Source organism: Pollicipes pollicipes, unplaced genomic scaffold (genome assembly GCF_011947565.3).
Source record: "Pollicipes pollicipes isolate AB1234 unplaced genomic scaffold, Ppol_2.1 Scaffold_3087;HRSCAF=3621_pilon_pilon_pilon, whole genome shotgun sequence".
In the NCBI taxonomy this organism is placed as follows: Eukaryota; Metazoa; Arthropoda; class Thecostraca; order Pollicipedomorpha; family Pollicipedidae; genus Pollicipes; species Pollicipes pollicipes.
Window position 1 is genome coordinate 24,689,168 of NW_023596225.1, and position 23,103 is coordinate 24,712,270.

The 23,103-nt window shown below is 56.1% G+C and overlaps 1 protein-coding gene across 1 annotated transcript in view; it reads left to right on the top strand.

Moving 5' to 3' along the window:
• The window catches only part of LOC119089924 (WD repeat and SOCS box-containing protein 1), a 37,705-nt gene extending 17,819 nt beyond the window's left edge, over positions 1–19,886 (top strand). The window contains exons 4-8 of the mRNA XM_037212728.1: positions 2,601–2,744; positions 12,596–12,653; positions 17,168–17,290; positions 18,323–18,473; positions 19,747–19,886. Of these exons, the coding sequence (XP_037068623.1) occupies positions 2,601–2,744; positions 12,596–12,653; positions 17,168–17,290; positions 18,323–18,473; positions 19,747–19,886 (616 nt within the window). The remainder of the gene's footprint in view (positions 1–2,600; positions 2,745–12,595; positions 12,654–17,167; positions 17,291–18,322; positions 18,474–19,746) is intronic.
• The last annotated feature ends 3,217 nt before the right edge of the window (positions 19,887–23,103 follow it).

Consider the following 23,103-nt stretch of genomic DNA (forward strand, 5'->3'; position numbering starts at 1 on the left):
CTTCAGGACGTGGGTCTTGCCGTGCCCACGATTTGTCTTTTATGCGCCGCCAGGTGCCTCCCGTCACTATTCGCACCTCTGGGTGACTCTGCACCTCACTCAGTGGATTGCTGAGGGTCTCTCCGCCATGTCTTTACGCCGCGCAAGTAGAGGCGTGGAAACGGGGTGGGGGATGGATGGACACGGGCTGAACCCCTCAGCTTTTGTAAAATGTCATTATCCCTATGGGTGTCGACTAGAAAAAACAACTGGAATGGCTACGGGCCCACAAGCTGGGTTGGGGGAAGGGAGGGGCTGCCGGTGCCCCTGCGTGGGCGTGTAAAGGATGGGAAAATGGTTGCGTCATGACTCGGAAATTCGAATTTATTTCTGGGTGTTTGCCAACCGCTTCCCCGGTTTCTTTCCTGTCAGTGTTCATATCATGTGCTTAGGCTTACGCGGGATAATCGTTTACCTCTAAGGTAACCATAAGGCCATTAAGTTCGACAGTTGCAATATTGCCTTGATTAAACGCACTGCGCGTTTAAGTAAAACTGAAAATAACCGGAGCTGATCCATTATGCTAAAAAATGTAGTAAAAAAGCTGGATCATCGTCAAAAATGTATGAAACTTCATAGCTGAAATCGTCGCCATGCCTGTCATGCCACGTTTAAAATAATATATCCTAGAGCATATCACCCATCAGTGTAGTTTTCTTTCAATTTGGTGGGCTTCAGCACCCCCCCTCACCCCCCACCCCCCCCCCCCCACCGCCCCCCCACATAGTCACAGTCGTGTTGCTGGCGGTACGTAAAAAATGGAATGTTTGTCTTACAGAACCTGAGGCTCGCCCTACGCCCTGTTTTGCGTCAGACAAACGCTGCAGTGCAAGGTTTGATATGGTATACATAACTTCACCAGAACACGTGTGTAGACCAGGGTGGAGAACATACTCTAAATATGGGTGTGACAGGATCGGCCTGCTCGTTTATAGCCTGGCTGCAGTCTGTACACAGAATGTGTACCTCGCACGCGTGAAGATGACGGGAAATATCTTCACCGCCGATGTCATAAACCGATCTGCCTGAAGTCGCTCAATGCGCTTGGTAGGCGCCGACCACCAGACGTGTTTTTGCTGGGGCAGCGACATGATATCGTTGGCGTATTGATCTCAATATCCCACTGCCGATCGGGGATGCCGCCGCAGGTAGTCAGGGGGTGTGTACCCGGTTTGGGGGTGTGTACCCGGTCCGCCAGCTGATACCCGTGCGGGTGCTGCTGTCCCTTCTGCAGCGGCCTCTCAGGACGGCACCACCGGGAAGCTGTCCGTCATGCCTTCGGACTGCGTAGGCGAACACGTCCTTTTGACCACCTCAGAATTTTGGCAGGCTTCTCGAAAACCTCTCGAAAACGTGTCATATAAAGTATGATAGATATGGCCAGCATAGATATGGCCAATAGTGCGGCCATGGCGCCCAGCGACGGTTTATTTCCATAGCGCGCTAGGTTCATACTTTGATGCAACTAACTAAGTGCGTTTCCAGTTAAAGAGGGTCATAGACCAGTAAGCACGACAGTGGGGTGTACCAGCTACGTATGTATTGAAATTGGTGAAGACATGCGCTTAGACAGTACAGCGCCGCCCCACACCCCCAAAAGGGATACACGTTGACTTGCGACGCAGAAGTATATAATCTTGGCATGTTGAGCGTGATGGGTCGTCACGTACAAGGAGAGTTGCCCTTTGAGGCCCCTCATCCGACGGAGAGCTCATGGAAAATGTTAGGCCGCTCGCGGATGATGTGGCGCCGTCCCCGCGGCCTCCCTACCTCCGGCCGAGCAGACGGGCTGGCCGGGCGCGGTCGGCCAGCGGTACTCGGAGGCGGTCGGTGCTGGCGCACTGATGCAATGGCGGCGGCGCCCCGGGCCGCGAGGGGAGGGGTGTGTGTGTGACGTCACCAGCCCGCCAGCGGGGCGGCGGCGCAGGGCGGCGGGGAGACGGACCGCCAAGGCTCGCCGGCGATGGTGGGGTATCGGCGGGGCTGGTCTGGGACGAGAGCTGGTCAGGGGAGGGCGGAATAAAAACCGGAATAGCAGGTGTACCCAGCTCGACCGGACGACCTGGTATCAAGAGGTGCGAGAGACCAGTCAGAGAGGAGCACACAGAGGATGAAATGGAGGTTTCCCTAACTTCTTATGATCTTGACAAGCAAGTGTTAGAAAAACCCGGTGTCGGAAAAATCTGGTTTGAATGTTTTATGACCATCGGGCATGATCCTTAAACAGCACGCTTCCATGCAGGATTTAACTTTAGAAAGGAAGTATACGAATCCCTTCGAATGATGCATACGTATGGAAATGCTTCATACACGAAGCAGGCACGGGTTTGCACACGCTGGGCATCGTTGCGTTACGCCGTGTTTGCATAATGTGACCGCGCCGCTGCAGTGGGGGCTGCGCTGCGGCGTGTCCGGTCTGAGCGCGACGTGTCTGGCGCTCTGTGCCACCGAGCCCCGTGCCTCTGCCAATGACCGCCAGCCAACGCGACCGGCGTTCCGGGCCGCCACCGGCGAGGACACGCGCTGGCGGGGTGGTCCCTGACGGCGCGGCTGTGCTGCAGGGCGCAGGACAATGACCGGGACGCGGCCGGCCGGCAGCTGCGCGGTCACCGACTGGTCATCTCTACCGGGCTGGAGGTGTGCTCCATGGCCTTCTGGCTGGGCAGCGGGCGCACCGACGACGGACGGCGCGGCTCCTGGAAAAGGTGAGGCGGCGGTCCCGCACGCCCGGCGCGCGTTGCGCCGGCTTTCGCCGCCGGCTAAAGCATACGTGCCCCCCCCCCCCCCCCCCCCGAGAAGGGGAAGGGAGATATCCTTGCTGCTGGTATCTGCGAATAGTGGTAGTTTCTGCGCTTGTCTCGTGGAGAAGGGGCCACCCCTGCGGCTGGCTCTTGAAAGAGGTGACCATCTCTGCGTGGCTGCGAATAAAGTTAGTTTTCCGCGTCTGTCGGCCGCTCGGTGCACCAGAACGCTATTTGGGCCCCGGGATATGTTTTGAAGTGTTGAAATGGAGCGAAATAATCTTGTTTGCAACCGAAGCCAACCGGAGTTTAAACGTACTGCGAGCGTGCCATGATACCGTTATTTAACACCGCGACCCCAGAGGGACTCGAGTTTCCCAGACTCAACCCCCTCTCCAGTTGAAGCACAGCGACCTCTGAACCCCTCCCCCTCTCCTCACCCTCGGGCGTATGGCTATCTAGATGAATGCGTAGGGCAGCTGGGCTGTCTGGGAAGCGCCACGTGCGTTTGCCACCGCAGGGCGCGCGCAGCGCCGCCGGTCTCACTCGCCGCGCGCTTCCATCGCGCCGACGCCTGCTGACGCAACGCCCTACTGTGCCACTGCTCAGCCTGCCGGCGTACCCTGTGGCCCCGTTAGCGGTCCACAGTTCACTAGCCGTCACCGTCACGGACGACGCGGCCCGGTACCGCCCCTCGCGCAGGGCACGGCGGGCCCGGGTGACGCGGCCTGGTACCGCCCGTCGCGCACGGCGTGGCGGGCCGGGCGACGCGGCCCGATACCGCCTCTCGTGCACGACGTAGCGGGTCGGCGCGGCACGGCGGCCCGCTACGGTGCCGTCGATGGGGCACTGATGCAACCTGACCCGCGGAGGTGGGGCCATGATGCAACCTAATCCGCCCCGCCACGTAGCGGGGGCTCGGAATCACCTGCACGGCGGCAGGGCTGATTCAGAAAGACGCGGCGGTGTACAGGGAAGTCCTGAAGCGTTATCAGCTGCGCTGAGTGCTCTGCGCTCCGATACGTGCGTGCTGATGTCAGCTGTGATGGGTTTCTTCGCCGTAACTGGCGAACGTTCTTCCGGCGGATTGCGCGAGTCGGGGAGCGTGAGTGAGGTGAAAGCGCCATGGGATTGTTTATTCGTTACGAAACTGCGCGGACAATAGTATGTTTGTTAATGTCCTTCATGTCTCCACATTGGCCCTGTGTTTAAAGGGGGGAATGTTGCGACCGAAGTAGCATCAGGGCATGCCCATACAAAACATTGCGTGACACTCATTAAGTAAGTTGTATGTCTGATGAATTTTCGGTCATGTTTCATACATACTTACCATGCCTTGATCGCACAAGCCCCTATGTCCCATTGCACATACCCCTACAAAGTACTGTGTGACACTCTTTAAGTAAGTTGCATTTTTGATGAATTTTCGGTCAGGTTTCATACATGCTTACATGCCTTACATTGCACAAGCACTGTACCATCTTAGAGTATTGCTCGTCTAGAGAACTGATGATCCATATATTCCTCCATGTCATATGAACCAATGTGCACCATACCAGATGAACTATATCTCCACTGAGGGACCAATCTCCGATACCGAGATGTCCATAGATCATGCAGGCACACTCCCCATATTTATCCAAGATGAATATTGTTATGAGTGAGTCGGAGCTTATAAACGCAATAATACGTGAGAGGTTACACCACCAGTGCTTGTTCGTGGCCCTCAAGATAACGTCTGGAAGGAGTGGCCGTCCGTTTTCAAGGCGATTGCCGTGACGTCACGGGGCCGACCATCCTTGTTTCAACTTGCGGGGCCTGCGAACAGAGCAGCGGCAACCCGCTCGTGTCCGGCTCCACCGCGGTAGCCTGCCGCTCGCCGTTGTCTGCCGCCTGGTCCGGGGCGCTGTGCGGCTTCGGTGACGGTCACGCTCCCCTCCCCTCAGAACTCCGCCGTGTTTACGGCCGGTTCCGGCGCCGGGCGTCGGTCCCGGAGGCGCGTGGCGTGCGCGGAGGCCGGCCTGGCAGACCGGGGCTGCCTGCGAGACGCGATCTGCGCCGCCGGCCGTTCCCGCTAATCGGACGCCGTTATAGTGCAGACAGCCTTCAGCTGCAGCCCCGACGCCTACGTAGGTCGGACGGGACGCTGCCGGCGACTTGTGATAGAGCAGCGGGTCTGCAGGGAGTGGCTCGTTCATTCCGCTTTATAGGCGTTGGATAACTCGCGGTCATGGCGGTGCCTGACGCTGTGTCCCGTGGCCTCCACCAAAAGAAATCGTACCAAAATAATGCATTTAACGCCAGCGGGCACGTCTGTTGAATGTAATTCGCCTTGAGAAACCCCGAATCTGATTGATAATGTGGCCTTGCTGCGGTCTGGTGTGATCTCCCCTTCTGGGATATTTCTGACGTAAGTTCTCGAAAATGCCGCCGTGTTCGGAGCCGTGGAGCCACGTCACATTGCCTTCCGTCTGGGTTCAAGGTCGGCATACGGTTTCAGGCTGACATGCTTATGTAGTTCAGCCCTGGGGGCCTCACCTTTCGCCGCAGTCCGTCACCGGCGTCCGAAGCCTGGCGCGCGACGGCCGAACGGCGGCTGGCGCTTGGCACGGCTCCATCACTGAGCTGCTGTTGACGGGGCGGCGCCAGTGAGCTACGCGGCAGGATTGTCAGGCCTCTGTGATTCACGAGTGATTGAGGCGCTCCAAGCCCGTGGTGCCGCAGCCGCCGGTCTGGCTGGTGTCATGTGGGCGGTGTGGCAGGCGGGTCGGCCGGACTGGAGGTGTGAGCGATAGTTTGGGGTCAGGACCTAGGTAAAGCTAAGGTAATTGTGTTATGTGTGCTCGGCAAGGATGGGATGCTAGGGATAATAGCCAAGACATTATGAATTCGCGCGCGCGCAGAACAAAATCATAATCGTGTATGCTTAGAATAAGATACAGCCCCATGCACAAGCCGCTACCTTCCCACCACTCAAAGTCGTGGGGAAGTAAAAGCCGCAACACTTAATAGATCTCGCATTCCCAACAGTATACTAAACGCCGAAAGTATGACGTTTTCAGTGCTGCAGCGAGCTTCTGGCATCCGTTCGTGTGCTGGTGGTGTTGGGAAACCGATCACCGTGTTCAAAGACCACGTCGTTGTTGGTCCAAATGATGCTTGTGCATTTGCTCAGGCTGTTATTTGCTAACGAATGTTTCAGTAATGACAGACAGTCTATGGTTATCCCGTTAGTGAGAAAGCCATGACGCGCGACGCTCCCACCACCCAATTTTTGCCCAACACGCAAGGCTCAGCTGTTCGAAGCGGGGTTACATGTTGAAGCGCTGCGATTGGAGCGAGGCAAGCAGCTTTTGCGTTTTCATTGGCATTGGGTCCCACCGTGCAGCATCTTTCCATTGCGCACGCCTTCGCGAGTGGACGGGCGCGGCCAATGCACTGCTGTAATCCGGATGAACCTTGGCCTGACGCCTGCAATGAGCAAAGTTTTGTTTCATAAAGAGGCTGTGGTCTGTGCCGCTCAGTCTTCAGCAGGTTCGATGACCTTTGTGGCTTGAAAGGGCAGTAACAGTGCGAGGCTGTACATTCGTATGCTTGTTCTTTCAAGGTGTTTTGGGTAGTTCTGGAACTGATGATTACGTGGTCCGTGTAAAAGGGCCACTAAATTGCGTCATCCATATGTTGCATTTGTATCATGTGGCTGGAGCCACACTTTAAGGCAAGTTATCTAAATGAGCTGGTATGTCATGTGGCCTCTCGCTATTTTGGTTAAATGAATGCTCTTTATTTGAAGATATTTAAGCAACCCTCAGGTATGATGAAATAAGCTCTTTTATAACTATTGGTATACTTCTAAGTGGAAAAGACTGCTCTGGATAACACAATTATCTATTTAGTAAATATGCTGCTCAGTACGCCACTGTTTGAATGCACCATCGGAGATCGCAAAACATGATTGAGAGCCAGTTGCCGGCTGTTATAGCTGGATGTCATGCTCACAAACTCCAGGGATGAACGATCAACAATTATATTTGTCTTGGCCTTGATCGCCCCACGACCAATGGGATTTCAGAATTCGAATGACGTCATTATGACGTCATGGATGCCTGGGTTACCTGGAAATAGTCTGCTCGAATTGCTTGCACATCTTTGCGGGTGATTAGCTCAGAAACGGAATGGGTTTAGGCTTTAAGAAGGGCAGCGCTGTGAACTGCACCGAATTCAGTTGAAAACGATCTCACTTATAACTATAGTACTATTGAGAGAGAAACGTTTTCGGTTGAAAACCCAGTGCAAATGTGAAACACTCCCTTTCATTCTGGTTATGGGGATTTCTTGCCAGCCCAGACACGGTTTGTATCTTGTACTTGCACAGTTTTACTGGCTAACGGCCGAAAGCATTGCGCCGTGACGCGATTAAGCAAAGCTCTTGCCCAAAGGCCGGCTTGTCTGGAGGGGCTCGGCAGTAAGGGGCTCGACAGTTGGGGGCTTGGCGATGAGGGGCTCGGTAGAGTGGGGCTCGGCAGTGAGAGGCTCGGCAGTGAGGGGCTGGGCAGTGAGAGGCTCCGCAGTGGGGGGCTCGGCAGTGAGAGGCTCGGCAGTGAGGGGCTCGGCAGTGAGGGGCTCGGCAGTGTGGGGCTCGGTAGTGTGGGGCTCGGCAGCGAGAGGCTCGGCCGTGTGGGCTCCTCGGCAGTGTGGGGCTCGGTAGTGTGGGCTCGGTAGTGTGGGGCTCGGTAGTGAGGGGTTCGGCAGTGAGGGGCTTGGTAGTGTGGGGCTCGGCAGTGAGGGGCTCGGCAGTGAGGAGCTCGGCATTGAGGGGCTCGGTAGTGAGGGGCTCGGCAGTGAGGGGCCCGACAGTGAGGGGCTCGGCAGTGTGGGGTTCGGCAGTGGAGGGCTCGGTAGTGTGGGGCTCGGCAGTGAGGGGCTCGGTAGTGTGGGGCTCGGCAGTGGAGGGCACGGCAGTGTTAGGCTCGGCAGTGAGGGGCTCGGCAGTGTGGGGCTCGGCAGTGAGAGGCGCGGCCGCTGCCCGTCTGACCCCGGCTGGGCTGGGCTCGCGGTGTGACGTCAGCAGGGGGCGATCCGGGCTGACCGCACACAGCCCAGATCGCCCCCCCCCCCCCCTCTCCTTCCGTGTCGGGCTGGAAGTCTGCCATGTTGCCGGGCCGTGGGCCGCTGCAGTGGCGTGTCGGCGTCTAGAGGGCGGGCGGGCCGTCAGCAGGATTGATGAACCAGAGGCCGTCTGGAGCCCGACCAGATTCCGCGATGCTTGTAGCCACCGGTAACGGGACGAAAGGTCAGAAGCCGAATGCCAAAAGGCCAGACATGATTAAGACACATTGCGCATACGAAAAAAAGTGGAATGCAGTAAGTTATGGGATAAAAGTCATAAGGAATCCAAATCAAATTAGTGCCCGCAAAAATGTAATGTGTCGAAATACAAAAAGTTAAGGGGATGAAAAAATAATACACGTCAAATGCGAAGGTAAAACGGACAAAAAGTCCAAAACGATGCAAATCTTGTGAAGAATGGTGGCAAATATAGGACAAAAGGAAAAGGAAGAGAAGTACGAGTCAAAAGGACATAAGCAAAAGACACAAAATTAGTTAAGCCTAACGTCAAAGGTACGTAAGTCAAGGGTTCCAAAGCGTCGATGGTTCAGGCGGGAAATAAGTGAAAATAGTCCTCTGCCGACAGAGTGCAGTCCTTCCGGGCCTGATCTCCGCGCCCTCCTCGCAACCACGAGACTTGTTTGATCCCCAGCATCTCCCGCCGAGGGCGATGACAAGAATATGTTTGCCCCCATTTTTAGGCCCCTTCTTGTACCCCAGCCGAAGTTTAAACCTTACTGCTTCTCACGACTTGCACATGTGTTTAGAGGCCCTACGGAAGTCGGAATTTGGCCGGACTGGTGCGTGTTGGTTTACAGCTTGCTTTGCGGTTATCCAATCCACTTGTATCCCTTCTGACCATCAGTCTGTTTTGTTTTATCATGCGATTTTCATCCGTTTGATTTATCGCTCTGTGTCCGTAAGTTCTGATGACTTAGTGCTCTGTTGAACTTAATCCGTTTGACACCTTTTTACTTTTAACCTGCCGACCGTTTGACTTATCGTTGACTGTTGACAACTCGTTATGCTTTTAATACCTCGGTGATGAGATTTCTCCGGTTTGACTTGTGCGCAGTTTACTACTTCGCAGTTGACTTCTTGTTCCGTGTTTTTTTTCTCGTGGCACCACATTCATGGATAAGACACCTGTCGCGGGCGGCATCAGGGTCCTGAGCACCTTCCTGACGGGGCCGACGGCACACCTCAGGGCAACGGATGCGGGCGACCGTTGCGTTCAGCTCCGTCGATCTGCTAGCGAGGCCCGTCCCGTGCGTTATACGATGAGAAGACAGCTGGCAGCTCTCGAGAGGACAGCGACGTATAGCCTGATTGTTCTTGAGCCGACGCGCCCGAGAGCACCAAACTAGACAGCGTCACGTGCTGTCGAAGCCGCTCCGCCCGCCTCTCCACAGTTGAAGGACGCACGTGCCCGTGATCGCCGTGCCGTCTGTGGCGGTCACCGGCCCGGCTCCAAGCGGTCCCACCCCGAGACCCGCCCCGCCACCATCGACCGGCGCCGGCCGCTGCCAGGAGGCCAGCGAGGGTTAGTCGGCGCCAGACCATGACCGGTGACGCCAAGGTCGCGCGTGCTGCGCAGAACGCAGACGCCGTGGACCGGCCGGGCGCGGGACGGGCCCCTCCAGTCTCGCTGGGGGGCGGTCCGGCCGGCGCCGCGCAGCCCGCGGCTCGCCGCCGGGGTGCCTGCCAGGGCGCGGGACGTATGGCTCAGGTCCCGGCGCGTGTGGTGCGTCGGCGTGGAGAGGGCCGGTGGAGGTCACTTGCGCCGGATGTTGTCGTAGATATCACCTCTCATTTGGATTCCTTTTTCTGATGAGTCAGATGCGAGTTTGAGCTGACTTGTTCAGCTCTTCCGTCATGGCTGCACTCCTGGTCTGGTGCTGACTCGACTATCAGCCGAGCTATGTATGCTCGTATTGATTACATTGGCGGCTCCAAGCCTCGAGCTCCGCAGTTGTGCTGGGGCCCCACTGTGCATATATATATACACGTCCTGTGACAGATGTGCTATCAGTCAGGGGCTTTCACAGGTGGAATGCCGCACGTCGATACGGGGTTTTCAGCACTGTACTGATAGCTTATTGCAAGCAGCGAGAATTACGGCGCCGTGGCACGCAGGCCAGGATGCTCCCCCATAAGATCGTATGACCATTTGTTTATTTATGATTCATTGACGATGTGCAGGTCACTCAAAGACTGGCTCAGGTCATAAGGGCTATTGCTGGCCTCAAGTCTACACACATCGTGAGCTTGTATCACTTAACTTGTGTATCACAGGTATCATCTGCACGTAAACAAAATGTATGCAGTATGTCAATGATTAGGTGTGTGTCTGTTGGTATTCTGACACGATAAAGGATTAAAAGCAACCGCAAATTTTGTGTCTAAGTAAAAGTCTACTGTGTCTAACTAAGTAAGTCGTCGAGGTGCGTTTAACGGCAGTGGCACGTTGTCACATATAGTTAAAATCATGGCTCATCGATCTTATAACGCTCCACGTAGCGTAAGATCGCTTGTAGCGGCTCGGCCTCTTATGTGACCTGATCAAGCTCTGAGGAGAACCGATGGTCGGCACCTCTGCCACACGTCTGCATAAGACGTGAAACACTGAAAAATGCTACTGGCTAGATGCGACGGGTCTCGCACCGGTCCGACTCGTTGACGTGTCATGGCTGGAAAGTGGCCAACGCCGCCGTTCTCAGAACCGGTCTGAAATGCAAGACTCTGTTGCCTGAACTGGAACAGGCGCATACTGGGCGTACTGGGCTGCAAGAGCTGTGCGAATATAAAAGCTATCGAGAGCGACCGGTATCTAACACAAATATTTGCGTCATTTGTAATGCTTTAGTCGCAGCCACCAAAGCCATAAGTCGCAGCAAATTCGTCGATGTCGTTGGATAAATCCGATGAAATCGCCATACCTGACCAGATTTACGCCTGTCAATAATCTATGTTTATTATTCAGTATTCTGGTATGAAGTCAATATTCAGGGGATGCTATTTGTGAACTAGCAAATAAATTATAAACGCCATAAATAAGCTCGAAACGAATTCGCATTAGTGGATATCTGTATGTGAATATCTCTTGAAAAGTGCGGTAGGGCGAAGGAATGAAAGAAATAAGATATTAATTGAGATTTGGATTTATGTGTGCCACCACACCGGCGGAGTATGGAGAAAAAACAACAACACGCTGTTGGTAGATGTTACAAAAGGCGTGTGGTTCCATCGGCTCAGTTTTGGCATCATCTGCAATCTGCTTGATGACAACTGACCATTCTCACGCCTGTTGTCGCCTCGTTGTCCCACGCAGTTCAGTGCGTGTCACTGTTGGAGAACGAGGAATGGGTGAAGATTTTGCCACGCGCCGACGCTGATGAGCTCGGATTTCGTTCCATTTGCCATTTGAAACCAAGCAGAAGTGCATGTGAACCCGGATGGTGAGGTTCGGCGGCGCAGCAGCGGCCGTCAGCCGGGGAGGCGCGGCCAGCTGGCGCGGCAGCGGCGAACTGCCGGGCGGCAGGTCGGGCGGCATCCGGCCGCGATGGTCGTGGGTGCGTCGTTGCAGAGCTAGCGTGCCCTACCGCACGCTGTCCTTGAGATGTCCCACGCGCGACACTGATAAGTTACAGCAGCGTTAGGCGGGGAGTCTTTTGAAAACGGGGATGCCGTTGCTTTGTGATCTTTGTCCAGATTTCCTTAGCTCGCATAAGCTGAAAAAGTTAATTGCAGATAGGCTGCTTGTTTTGCGTGTGGAACTCGTTGAGTCACACCCTTTCCTTGGTGTAGATTTCTCTCGTCATTTTCGTTTGGTCCTCTAACATTTCGTTGCGCAATTTTCCGCTGTTAACTGGCAGATCACGAGGATGTCAGCTTCGCCCCGATCTTGCCCCAAAGGCTTGAGGCGGTGCTTCAGCTGGACCGATCATCATGGCCTTGGTTTGGTCCAGGATGTCACAGACTTTTCAAGTACTGGGACTGTTGTGGTGATGTTATCCGTTGTCATCCGTCCAGCGCTCTTATCATTGCGCTGACGGACTGCCGCATCTTTCGTTCAATGGCCGGAGACGACTGCGCAGGCGCCTCCTCAGCGTCGTAGAAGGCAGGCCCGGAGGTCGACAGTCCCACGGCATCCGTGCGTTGTTACAAAGAGCTCACTTGCCACGTTGCGAGCCGCGCATCACGGGCTCGAGCCGGCCGCGCCGCATTAGCGTTCGGTCGCCTGCAGCGATGGTGTGTGCTATCGCTACCCGCCTGTTCTTTGGAGTACGACTCGGTTTGACAAGGTGTGCAAGATGCGTCCCCGATCTGGCCAGCCTGTCTTGAAATGCCTCCGTCGCTGGGAGGGTTGAACCGCGAGCACCACTCCCCCCGACGTCTGCCCTCCCGGTGGTGTTGCGAATGCTTTATGTACCCATGGCCATGGTATCACGTGAAGCCCCTGCTTCCCGGACCGCGGATGAGATGTCCCCCGCACCGCTAAACCCCTCGTGTGCCGGCGAGACGGCACGCTTACCGCAACGGCACGGCACGCTTCGTGACACCATCGGCTGCCGCAGGTTCGACTTCCACCGGACGCAGGCGCTGGCGACGGGCCACCCGAACGGCCGCATCCGTCTGTGGAGCATCGAGACGGGGACGCTGCTGCTGGAGCTGATGGACCACCGCGGCGCCGTGCGCGGCCTGAGCTTCGCCCCCGACGCCTCGCTGCGACTCGTGTCCGCCTCTGCCGACAAGACGCTCAAAGTACGTACGGATTCGACCGCGCGGCCCCGCCTGTCGCGCTGCTGCTGCTGCCGCTGTGACGTCGAAGGGCCGACAGGCGAGGTGCGCTGTGTTGCGTTATGGTGAGATTCAGGAGAGGAGAAGGTATAAGCGAACGATGAAATTCGTGACCAGAGGCCGATTTTTACATGTGGAATCGCGGCGAGACGCCCATTTTGAGTTTTATTTTTTATATATTTATATGTCTATAATTATTGCACAGGCGAGGCCCCCAAGGTCACCTGCTCATGCGCAGAACAGCCGGCACGCTCTTGCCACGACGAGCCACGTGTCGCATAACAGGGTACCATTGCTCCGCGAAACCGGATTATTCCGGTTACAGCTGCAGATTAGATCGCTGGACGGCGTCCGGGGGCCGGCCCGGACGGACGGGACGCCGGTCCATGCGGGCTCGGCCCTGTACCGCTCGCGCTTGGAATGGCGGCTCCGCGTGTGCTGGGGAATCCCGTGCCCGTCATGACGGACAACTGCGACGGGTGCAGACGGCTGTGTTTGCAAATTACAGTGATGAAACAATGGTGTTATTAACGCCCGGAGCAAAGCAGCCTGCTTTCCTTCTCCACAAATGCAAGTTTGTAACAAATAGCGGATGTTCTCCTCCAGCCGAATTCGGAGTCAGTAGTCGCCCGTCGTCAACGTCCTGTTGGTAACAATCATGGGCATTGTTGTAATTTCATCTCCGAGTTGCTGTCGCCTGTCGGTACCCACCCGACCTGCCCAGCTAGTCCAATGACCCTCCGTACCCTACGGAACAGAGCGGCGTGAGCAGCCGTACCCTACGGACAGAGCGGTGTGAGCAGCCGTACCCTACGGACAGAGCGGTGTGAGCAGCCGTACCCTACGAGGACCAATAGCGGTATGTGAGCAGCCGTACCCCTACGGACAGAGCGTGTGTGAGCAGCCGTACCCTACGGACAGAGCGGTGTGAGCAGCCGTACCCTACGGACAGAGCGGTGTGAGCAGCCGTACCCGACGGACAGAGCAGTGTGAGCAGCCGTACCCGACGGACAGAGCGGTGTGAGCAGGCGTACCCGACGGGCGAGCAGTGTGAGCAGCCGTACCTACGGACAGAGCAGTGTGAGCGCCGTACCTACGGACAGAGCGGTGTGAGCAACCGTACCCGACGGACAGAGCAGTGTGAGCAGCCGTACCCGACGGACAGAGCAGTGTGAGCAGCCGTACCCTAGGGACAGAGCAGTGTGAGCAGAGGCGTACCTGACGGACAGAGCGCAGGGTTGGAGAGCAGTGTGAGCAGCCGTACCCGACGGGCAGAGCAGTGTGAGCAGGCGTACCCGCCGGACGAGCAGAGCTGTTGTGAGCAGCCGTACCCGACGGGCAGAGCAGTGTGAGCAGCCGTACCCGACGGACAGAGCGTGTGAGCAGGCGTACCCGACGGGCAGAGCAGTGTGAGCAGCCGTACCCGACGGACAGAGCAGTGTGAGCAGCGTACCCGACGGACAGAGCGGTGTGAGCAGCCGTACCCGACAGACAGAGCAGTGTGAGCAGGCGTACCCGACGGACAGAGCGGTGTGAGCAGCCGTACCCGACGGACAGAGCAGTGTGAGCAGCCGTACCCGACGGACAGAGCGGTGTGAGCAGCCGTACCCGACGGACAGAGCAGTGTGAGAGGCATACCCTACGGACAGAGCGGTGTGTGAGCAGCCGTACCCTACGGACAGAGCGGTGTGAGCAGGCATACCCGACGGACAGAGCGGTGTGAGCAGCCGTACCCTACGGACAGAGCGGTGTGAGCAGCCGTACCCTACGGACAGAGCGGTGTGAGCAGCCGTACCCGACGGACAGAGCGGTGTGAGCAGCCGTACCCTACGGACAGAGCGGTGTGAGCAGGCGTACCCGACGGACAGAGCTGTGCCTGACGCGGACCGTCTGGCGCTGAGTGGGTTACAATAACAGTCGGTCAGCACCCAGGCCGCGAAGGGTTTTGATGCGTGCCGTGTGGAGGCGTCGCTGAATTTCGATCGATCGTCACGCTTTGCTTGGGGGGGGGGGGGGGAATGACCGACAGACTAGCTTCGACTGTATCGATGCACAGGCCGAGAAATTAGGAACTAGGGGCACCTGCCTGTATGTTTTTCGTGAAAGTTTAACACTAACCCTGCGGTGATGAACGAAAAGAATCAACTTTAAAGACGGATGACCTTTTCACTTCAGACTTTCCTGTCACCGGAACGCTACAGTGGAGGGTCTCGGCAGACCCGACACCTGCACTGTAGCAAAGGTGCTGGTGCTGGCCCCTGTGGCCAGCAGGTGTCTCAGTCCTGTGTTGGCCGACCGACAGACGCCTCAGCACTGGCTCAGGCCGGTAGACACCCCGGTTCTGGCTCGCTTTGTCGGCCGGTATCTCATCGCTCTCTTGTCTGGTCGGTGACTGCCAGTTCTGACCCGGATCAGCAGGTGCTTTAGTTCCAACTCCGCTGATGAGCACAGTACCCGCTCCGTGGTCCCAGGTGGCTGGATCAGCCGACATGTCAGTCAGTTCCAACTCCGCTGATGAGCACAGTACCCGCTCCGTGGTTCCAGCTGGCTGGATCAGCCGACATCTCAGTCAGTTCCAACTCCGCGGATGAGCACAGTACCCGCTCCGTGGTTCCAGCTGGCTGGATCGGCCGACATCCCAGTCAGTTCCAACTCCGCTGATGAGCACAGTACCCGCTCCATGGTCCCATCTGGCTGGATCAGCCAACATCCCAGTCAGTTCCAACTCCGCTGATGAGCACAGTACCCGCTCCATGGTCCCATTTGGCTGGATCAGCCAACATCCCAGTCAGTTCCAACTCCGCTGATGGGCACAGTACCGGCTCCATGGTCCCATCTGGCTGGATCAGCCAACATCCCAGTCTTTGTTTTGAAAAACAACACCAGCCCTGACTCAGCTGATCCGCAAGCACCCTGTTCTTGGCACGGATCAGCAGGCACCGTGACCTGGCTTTGATCAGCGGCCACCCCGCTCCTGGCTGGGATCCGCCAACACCCCAGTCCTGGACCGGCCGCTCTGGCGCGGCAGGGATCATCCCCCCTCCCCCCTCAGGCGAGCCCAGTCATCAGGCTGATGGGATGGGGTGCGTCAGCTGTGTCCGTGCCGGCGGAGGGAGGGGGTTACCCGCTCCGTTCGCACCTGGCCCGGTCACGCAAGACGGTCGTCATCAAAGCGAGAATCCCGGCAAATTAAGAGGATAAACGCTTGCTTATCATGGTGGGACGCACTGTTTTTTGGGTACTGGACAGGGCTTTACTCTTGTTCGGTTGTGGTATCGTAAGCAGTCCTTCCTGGACGCTGCTGCGGGCTTTATGTCTGCCTGTTGCGTTAGATGCGTTATCTCGCAGGGAGGTCCTAAGCATAGGCATTGCGAGCGAGACCGAGGGCTTAGTGTAGTCATGTACCATATCCATGTTCCAACTACGGGAGAATTTTCAAATTGGGAGGACCTCCCGGTTATCGCCGTACAAAGCGATAACGTCGTTGACTGCATCCCCTCGCCGTGTTCAGCACTAGTAGCACAATTGTTCGCTAGTTTTTCTTCTGCGTGTTGTAACAGTTCTTTGTTTTATTACTGCGTAGCGCGTAGAAATGTACCAGCTACGAATTACCTGGAAGGCCAACACTGCAACCTTCAAGTTGAGCCCATATGCCAGCGGAGAAAATCCTCTAAACGCATTGAGTTATTGCGCAGCCAAACCTCAGCGCAGCTTGTTCTTCTTGGGCTGAACGACCGCACTCGTGGCTCACTGTTTTTGATTTTCCAGTGAGTTCATGAACCTTATGGCGTGTTTAGCTCTGACAGGGCGGACGGCATGGCCGATAAGCCCTTTGTTGTGCCTTGTTTATGGACTCCAAAGGCGTCTGGAATCATTCGCTTAGGTCTGGTGTCACCTAGCGTAACAACACTCATCTGTGGCGTCACATCGCTTGTCCGACATCGGACAAGGCATGTTACTGGTCTACCCGTGTCCTATCAAGGACGTACACCAATAAAGTTATCTTAAAAGTATGCTCGTGTACTCGTGAACTGTGTCTATGTTCTCCTAGTGGAGCGGACGCTTGGCGTTGATTGTGAATTGCGATGCCTTTTAATTTGTGTCGTGCGTGTGCTGTCTTGCCATTTCGTTCTTTCCCATCCATGATATACAGCTTCAGATGTGTGTGTGCTCCTTAACAGTGTTCTTTGCGTTTAGAATTCTTGCTCTTTATGTCCTCGTTAGTATCTTACGGCCCACGTGTGCGATGCGCGCTTCTTTTATTTGTATCATCATGCGCCACCCGTACTCTCGTGATCCAGTTTCTGCAGTCCCAACGCTCCCTGTTTGGAGACCCCACTCCAGAGGGCTTCCCGTCGTTAGCCCTCCTCCGCACGCTCCGCACGTGCGACCCCGATGTGACCCCGCTGTGACCCCGTCTGCTCCGTCGCGCCACGGCCCCGCCCGGGCGGTGGGCTGACGCTCCTGCCTGCTGGCAGGCCTGGGACCTCACCGACGACGGCAACATGTACAAGACGCTGTCCGAGTGCCGCGTACCGCTGCTGCGCTGCTCCTGGAGCCCCGACGGTCGCCAGCTGGTCGCCTGCGGCCAGAGCAAGCTGGTAACTGCCGAGCGCGCGCGCCCAGGCCGCTGGACGGGCGGAGTCGGACCCGGCCGCTGCCGGCACGGGCGGCGCACGGCTGCCGGAGGGAACCAGCCTACTCGAGAGTGCCCCGCAAGGGAGGAACAGACGTTCTCTGCACGGGCGGCGCACGGCTGCCAGGGGAACCAGCGGCTGGGGAGTGCCGCGCGAGGGAGGAACAGACGTTCTCTGCACGGGCGGCGCACGGCTGCCAGGGGAAGCAACGGCTGGGGAGTGCCGCGCGAGGGAGGAACAGACGTTCTGTGTGCGGGGGGCGTACGGCTGCTAGGGGATCCACCGGCTGGGGAGTGCCGCGCGAGGGATGAACAGACGTTCTCTGTGCAAAATCGTTGGGTGGAAATATAACCGGTTGTTGGATGGTGGGGAATGACCGCTGCAATCAACACGCTGATGGAACCCAAATGGTGCTAAACATCAGCGCTTGCTGCGATCTGTCTTCGGATATGGATGGGGTGCACAGTCGCAGTCGGCATTGCAAACTTTGCGAGCACAGTGTTGCCCATTTGGAAGAGGTCCATACCCGTAGTATTTTGAGACGGTCGCACGGTGCCTTTACTGCCTCTTTACTGCACATCTCAAGTGAGTCTACTCAAATGAATCGACACTGAAATACGACTGTATTATCGCGTGTTGCAATAAGCCCCTCAATATCAAGTAACGATCAGATAGGGGCTCTGAGTAGTTATGGTACGTCACACCTCCTCACCTTTCCATCCCATTGAAGAAGATTGCCTTGGTATGGGCCTTATCTGTACATTATTGTCAGGAACTGCGTTGTGAATCGGACGAGGCATATGTGTACCAGGTGTCATAGATTGTTGGGTCAAGTCATATCTGGTTAAGCCATTGTGTATGGTTGGATACAGTCATATAGGGCTGTCCCACCGTTCATCCTTGTCGTCCCCGTGATGCTCCAACTTTGCCTAAAACGACGCACCACACCACATTTTGCCTAAAACGACGCCTCACACCACATTTTCTACATTTCAGCTTTACGTATACAATATGGTGACATACAAGCGTCACTTGGTACTGGAGGGCCACGTCCACGACGCCACTTCGTGCTCCTTCAGTTCCGATGGCAGGCTGATCATTTCCGGCTCGCTCGACACGCGCGCCATCGTTTGGGACGCCGAGACAGGTGTGTTTCTACTTTCGCCCGCTTGAGGGCAGTATGCCTGCTCACAGTTGGAGCGTTAGAGCCGCAATATCATTAGCTAAAGGCGTTATATGATGCTACGGGTTGAGGGTCCCAAGTGCGCCTATGCCTCTTTTAGTGCGAAAACTAGCACGCAAGTCGTACATAGTTCTGGAAGCGGAAAGGTTTGCGCGCAATTTTCCGCACGGTATGCGCGTCCCTATATATGTGGGAACCACACACGACTCCGCGCTTATGTACGCACCACGCGCCTCAAGCGCACTTGGGTCCCTCAGCCAGTCTATTTATTGTTTGTGGTCTTTGATTCCGTTACACGGTCTGCGTGGGCTGGGAAGATGGCTGTGCAATACGCCACCTCAGTTGTTCAAATTTGTAAGAGGACCTAATTCTCAGCTGCCGTGCCGGGCAACATCCGTTGACGTAGCGGAGATCGCTATCACAGGGCAGGATTTTGGACTGATGCTCTCTATGAAGGCCTCTCGCAAAATGTGTTTCCAATTACGCCTCCACTAGGGGAAGTATAGTTCGCATCATCAGACTGTTCCACGCAATTGGATCAGCCCGTAGCACGCAATAGATCCGTTTTCGTTACCGTTACACATTGGTTTCAATGAACTAAGACTGTACCTGTGGCTGCAGGAGTATATACGAACGATTATTGATTAGGACTATGCCCCTTTTTCATTTACGGGGATGTGTTGCACGTGCTTCGGCTACTGGTTCAGTTTTGGATTGTACGCTGGCTCATTGGGAGCCAACCACGTGCCGCCATATTCGTACAAGTTTTATTTCAGACCAGCGACCAGTGGATTAGACCCTGGCAAGCGGAAACGATGGTAATGCAGCAACTCAGTTCCTCGTGTTTTCTCTGTAAAGTGGCGCCACCGCCGCACTGCTATCGGGGTGATGCAGCTCCGAGGGCCTTTGGCCCACACTTAACTTTTCAGTTATGAGTAGAAATGTAGTGGGCGTTTGCAAATGAAAAATGGGCATGGAGCTCCATTCTTCCGGAATCATAGATGTGAAATAGCTATTTACTAAATGTTATTGCAATTTCGAATGTCTGTTGAATATTATATATCAATATTAATCCAATATGCGCTTGATCCTGCAAATCTTCTATTAGCGGGTGGTGCTGCCTGCTACTTATATCGACGCCGAAACAAAGCTACCAACATAAAAATGCATCCGTTGCGTCCGTTGAACAACGCCAGTGCGGGATTGTCACGTGGCTCAAGCGGCGTCGTGTTCACAGGGGCGCAGCTGCAGACCCTGCTGCACCTGAACCCGCCGCCCCGCCTCATCTTCGCCTCGGGCGAGAACGGCGCCTGGGTCAGGGCGGCCGTCATGTCCAAGTCCATGTGCCAGACGGCGACGGTGTGCGAGGACGGGTGAGTGCGGCGGGGTCGCGGCTTCTGTTGGGGTCAGATCGCTCGAGGACGGGTGAGTGCGGCTGGGTCGCGGCTTCTGCCGGGGCCAGATCGCTCGAGGACGGGTGGGTGCGGCGGGGTCGCGGCCTCTGTCGGGGCCAGATCGCTCGAGGACGGGTGAGTGCGGCGGGGTCGCGGCTTCTGTCGGGGCCAGATCGCTCGAGGACGGGTGAGTGCGGCTGGATCGCGGCTTCTGTCGGGGTCAGATCGCTCGAGGACGGGTAAGTGCGGCTGGGTCGCGGCTTCTGTCAGGGCCAGATCGCTCGAGGACGGGTGAGTGCAGTTGGGTCGCGGCTTCTGTCGGGGCCAGATCGCTCGAGGACGGGTGAGTGCAGCTGGGTCGCGGCTTCTGTCGGGGCCAGATCGCTGTGGTCAAAAGTACCAGTACACCTTGGGCCGCGCTGGTCAGCCGGGTATATTCGCCGTATTATCCTGCTTTACAACCAAGCTGTTCTTGGTCGTGCGCCAGCGTCGGCGATTTTAAACTAAGGCGAAGAAATGTGGGCATGCAGCGCGTCTTTTATACAGCTGGATAGGCCCTGGATACTGTGGCATTCATTACACGCTCCCCAGGAGGCCTTTAGACATGCTTTGATTTCGTTTACCAGTCACGCGAAAAGCATGGTGTTAATTTTTCTGCACACGTGTGATGCGTATGCGTTTTGAATATTTCTGCTGTCGTGTTTTACCTCGCCTTCGTTTTGTCACGGTCTGGTGTTGCTCTGAGAACGGCGAATCGTATGACGTCACGCCAGCCCCGTCTCCCACCGGCCGTTTCCTCCTTTCTCATCACGTAAACATCAGTGGCAGCCCAGTCCGCGGCGATCCGCTCAGCAGGCTGCCGATGTCCGCACCTGACTCCATTTGCCCCGGCCAGGTTCGTTCGGTTCTGGAACGTGTGGCAGGAGTCGTCGGAGCCGGCCCTGTCCGTGCTGGTGCCCCGCATCAAGGAGGACGAAATGCTGACCTCGTGCACTTTCAACGCCGCAGGCAGCGTCCTGGCTGTGGGGTGAGCTGGCAGGGGGGGGGGATGTGCGCCGAAGGGGACGTTGCGCCGTGCCCGTTCACCGGCCTGTGTGCCACAGGGGCTTTACAACGCACTCAGCTGCTGAGGATTTTTGGCGTTGCCTGCCTCCAACCCTGGCAGGAAGGGCGGGCACCGCGGGGAATGACACCCCGTACCTGTGGTTTTCCAGGCGCGGAGTGGTTCCGCTCATCGGCCTGGGTATGCCGGCGTTCACAAAGATGTTTTGTCACCCACACGGCTGTCACGTTTTAGAGGAATACAGCTCCCTTGATAGACTCACAAACTGGTTTCTTGCAACGGGTTACTTCGCGTTTTTGCCATGGATCGCTCTTGCAATGCGTGTAAACCTGTCGCATGCTGAGTATGAGCTTAGGGTCTAGCGCGAAGAGGTCAGAGGGCTGGCCAAACACTTTTTAAGTTTTAACGAAGCTTTCTCGGGCGGAGGAAAGATAGTGAACCTGAAGCAGCACCGAAAGGCCAGGAGTTAGTGGCACTAGCCTTCAATTGGGGCCCTTTTAAAGCTAAATCGAGCAGATATATTGCCGCGTAAAAAAAACTTACCGTTGGCGAAAACAGGTCTCATGTGAAGGAAGAGATGCCGTGTACTTTTGAAGTGCTGAACTTAAAACAATCTCTAACCGCAATCCCTTTAGCTATTTTTGTCACCGATGGCGTGATCAGGTGCCGTCGGATCTTTTAGCGTCATGTACGGATACAGTTGTGTATGGTTAATGGACGAAGTTGTGAGGAGCCTGGCGGCTGACGACGCGCCCTCACACCCGCAGGACCAGCCACGGTAGCGTGACGTTCCTAACCGTGCCAAAGCATATTCCGTCCCTGATGCACTCCGCGCGGCGCGCCATCCGCATGCTGACACCTGGCGAGGACGTCGAGAAGCTCCCGCTGCCCGCCGGCGTCCGCGCGTACCTCCGATACGCGCTGTGACGGGCTGTGACGGACGCTCCGGAAGAAGAGGGTGCCCGTGATGTCGACTGTTCTTGAGGCATTCCAAATGGGGAATGGCGGGGTGGATTGCGCGGCTTTGCGTGTGTGTGTGCAAGTGTGACGAAGTTACCCAGTGTTCTACTACCGCATTCACTCATCCCGCAGACGCGGTCGTCTCAGTTCAAGTGCAGTTGAGTGGCGCGTCTGATTTCACCACATGCCATCTCACACTGGGTCGGTTGGTGAGTTGTGAATAGATTAACGTTTCTTAATTTGTGAGACGCGATGACTGACAGGCGAGTGCGTGTCCCCGTAGCCATAGCTTTATGCTAATGTCGCCACGGTTCTGTGGCTGCGCCACAGCCTTAAACTACAGGCGGGATGTTGTTGTGATAGTGCCCGATGCTTAAGATCGCAGCTGACCGCCCCACGCGGTAAAGCGAGATGGCCACTTTGCTGTGCCCTTTCCTCCCTTGCAATATGATAGGGCATACTGCCGTCGCAGACTGCCCTGCTCGTGTTTTACTGTTGGATTCGCGTGTTAACGGATTTGGGTGTTTGTTGGAAACCAACAGAGCTCAGCAACGCTTCTCAAGGGACGTGTGTCGGGGTTTTATTACAATAAACGTTTGCATGGCGACGGTGTTGTTGACGTCACACGAGCGATGGACGTTGGACAGTCCTCCGCACTTGTTTGTAACGAGTGAAGCCACGGCTGGAGAAATTAGTTGGAACCGAGAGCAAAGTCCGCATCGGACCGTCCGACCCGGCCAGTCCGCCACGATTTCAAAAAGTAAGCATCTTTGTTGATATGATGGCTGCCAAAAAGCTGGGCAAAACGTGTTGAAACCGGCTTCAGATCTCAACGGCCCGGCGCCACAGAAGCACAAGCCAAGCACGGTTTGACGTATCAGGGAGCGAACGATGACATTGGCCAAGTTGGATCGATGTGTACAGCTTGTTGCGTGGTATTAAGCGCGAGACGTGGATCCGCTCGTATTTTTAGTTTTTCAGGGGGTGGGATGGGGTGAGGAATGTGCAGTCATGGTCATATTACACAGTCGGTCGTATCTAGGCAAACAGAAAAGTCGGACTTGACATGATCTGCGTGATGTAAGCGAATATACCGTTCACAAATCCACTGATTTTAACGCCGTCCGATCAATACGCGCCCCAGAAGTCGACCTGGAAGCGGCCATGCAGCTTTTCC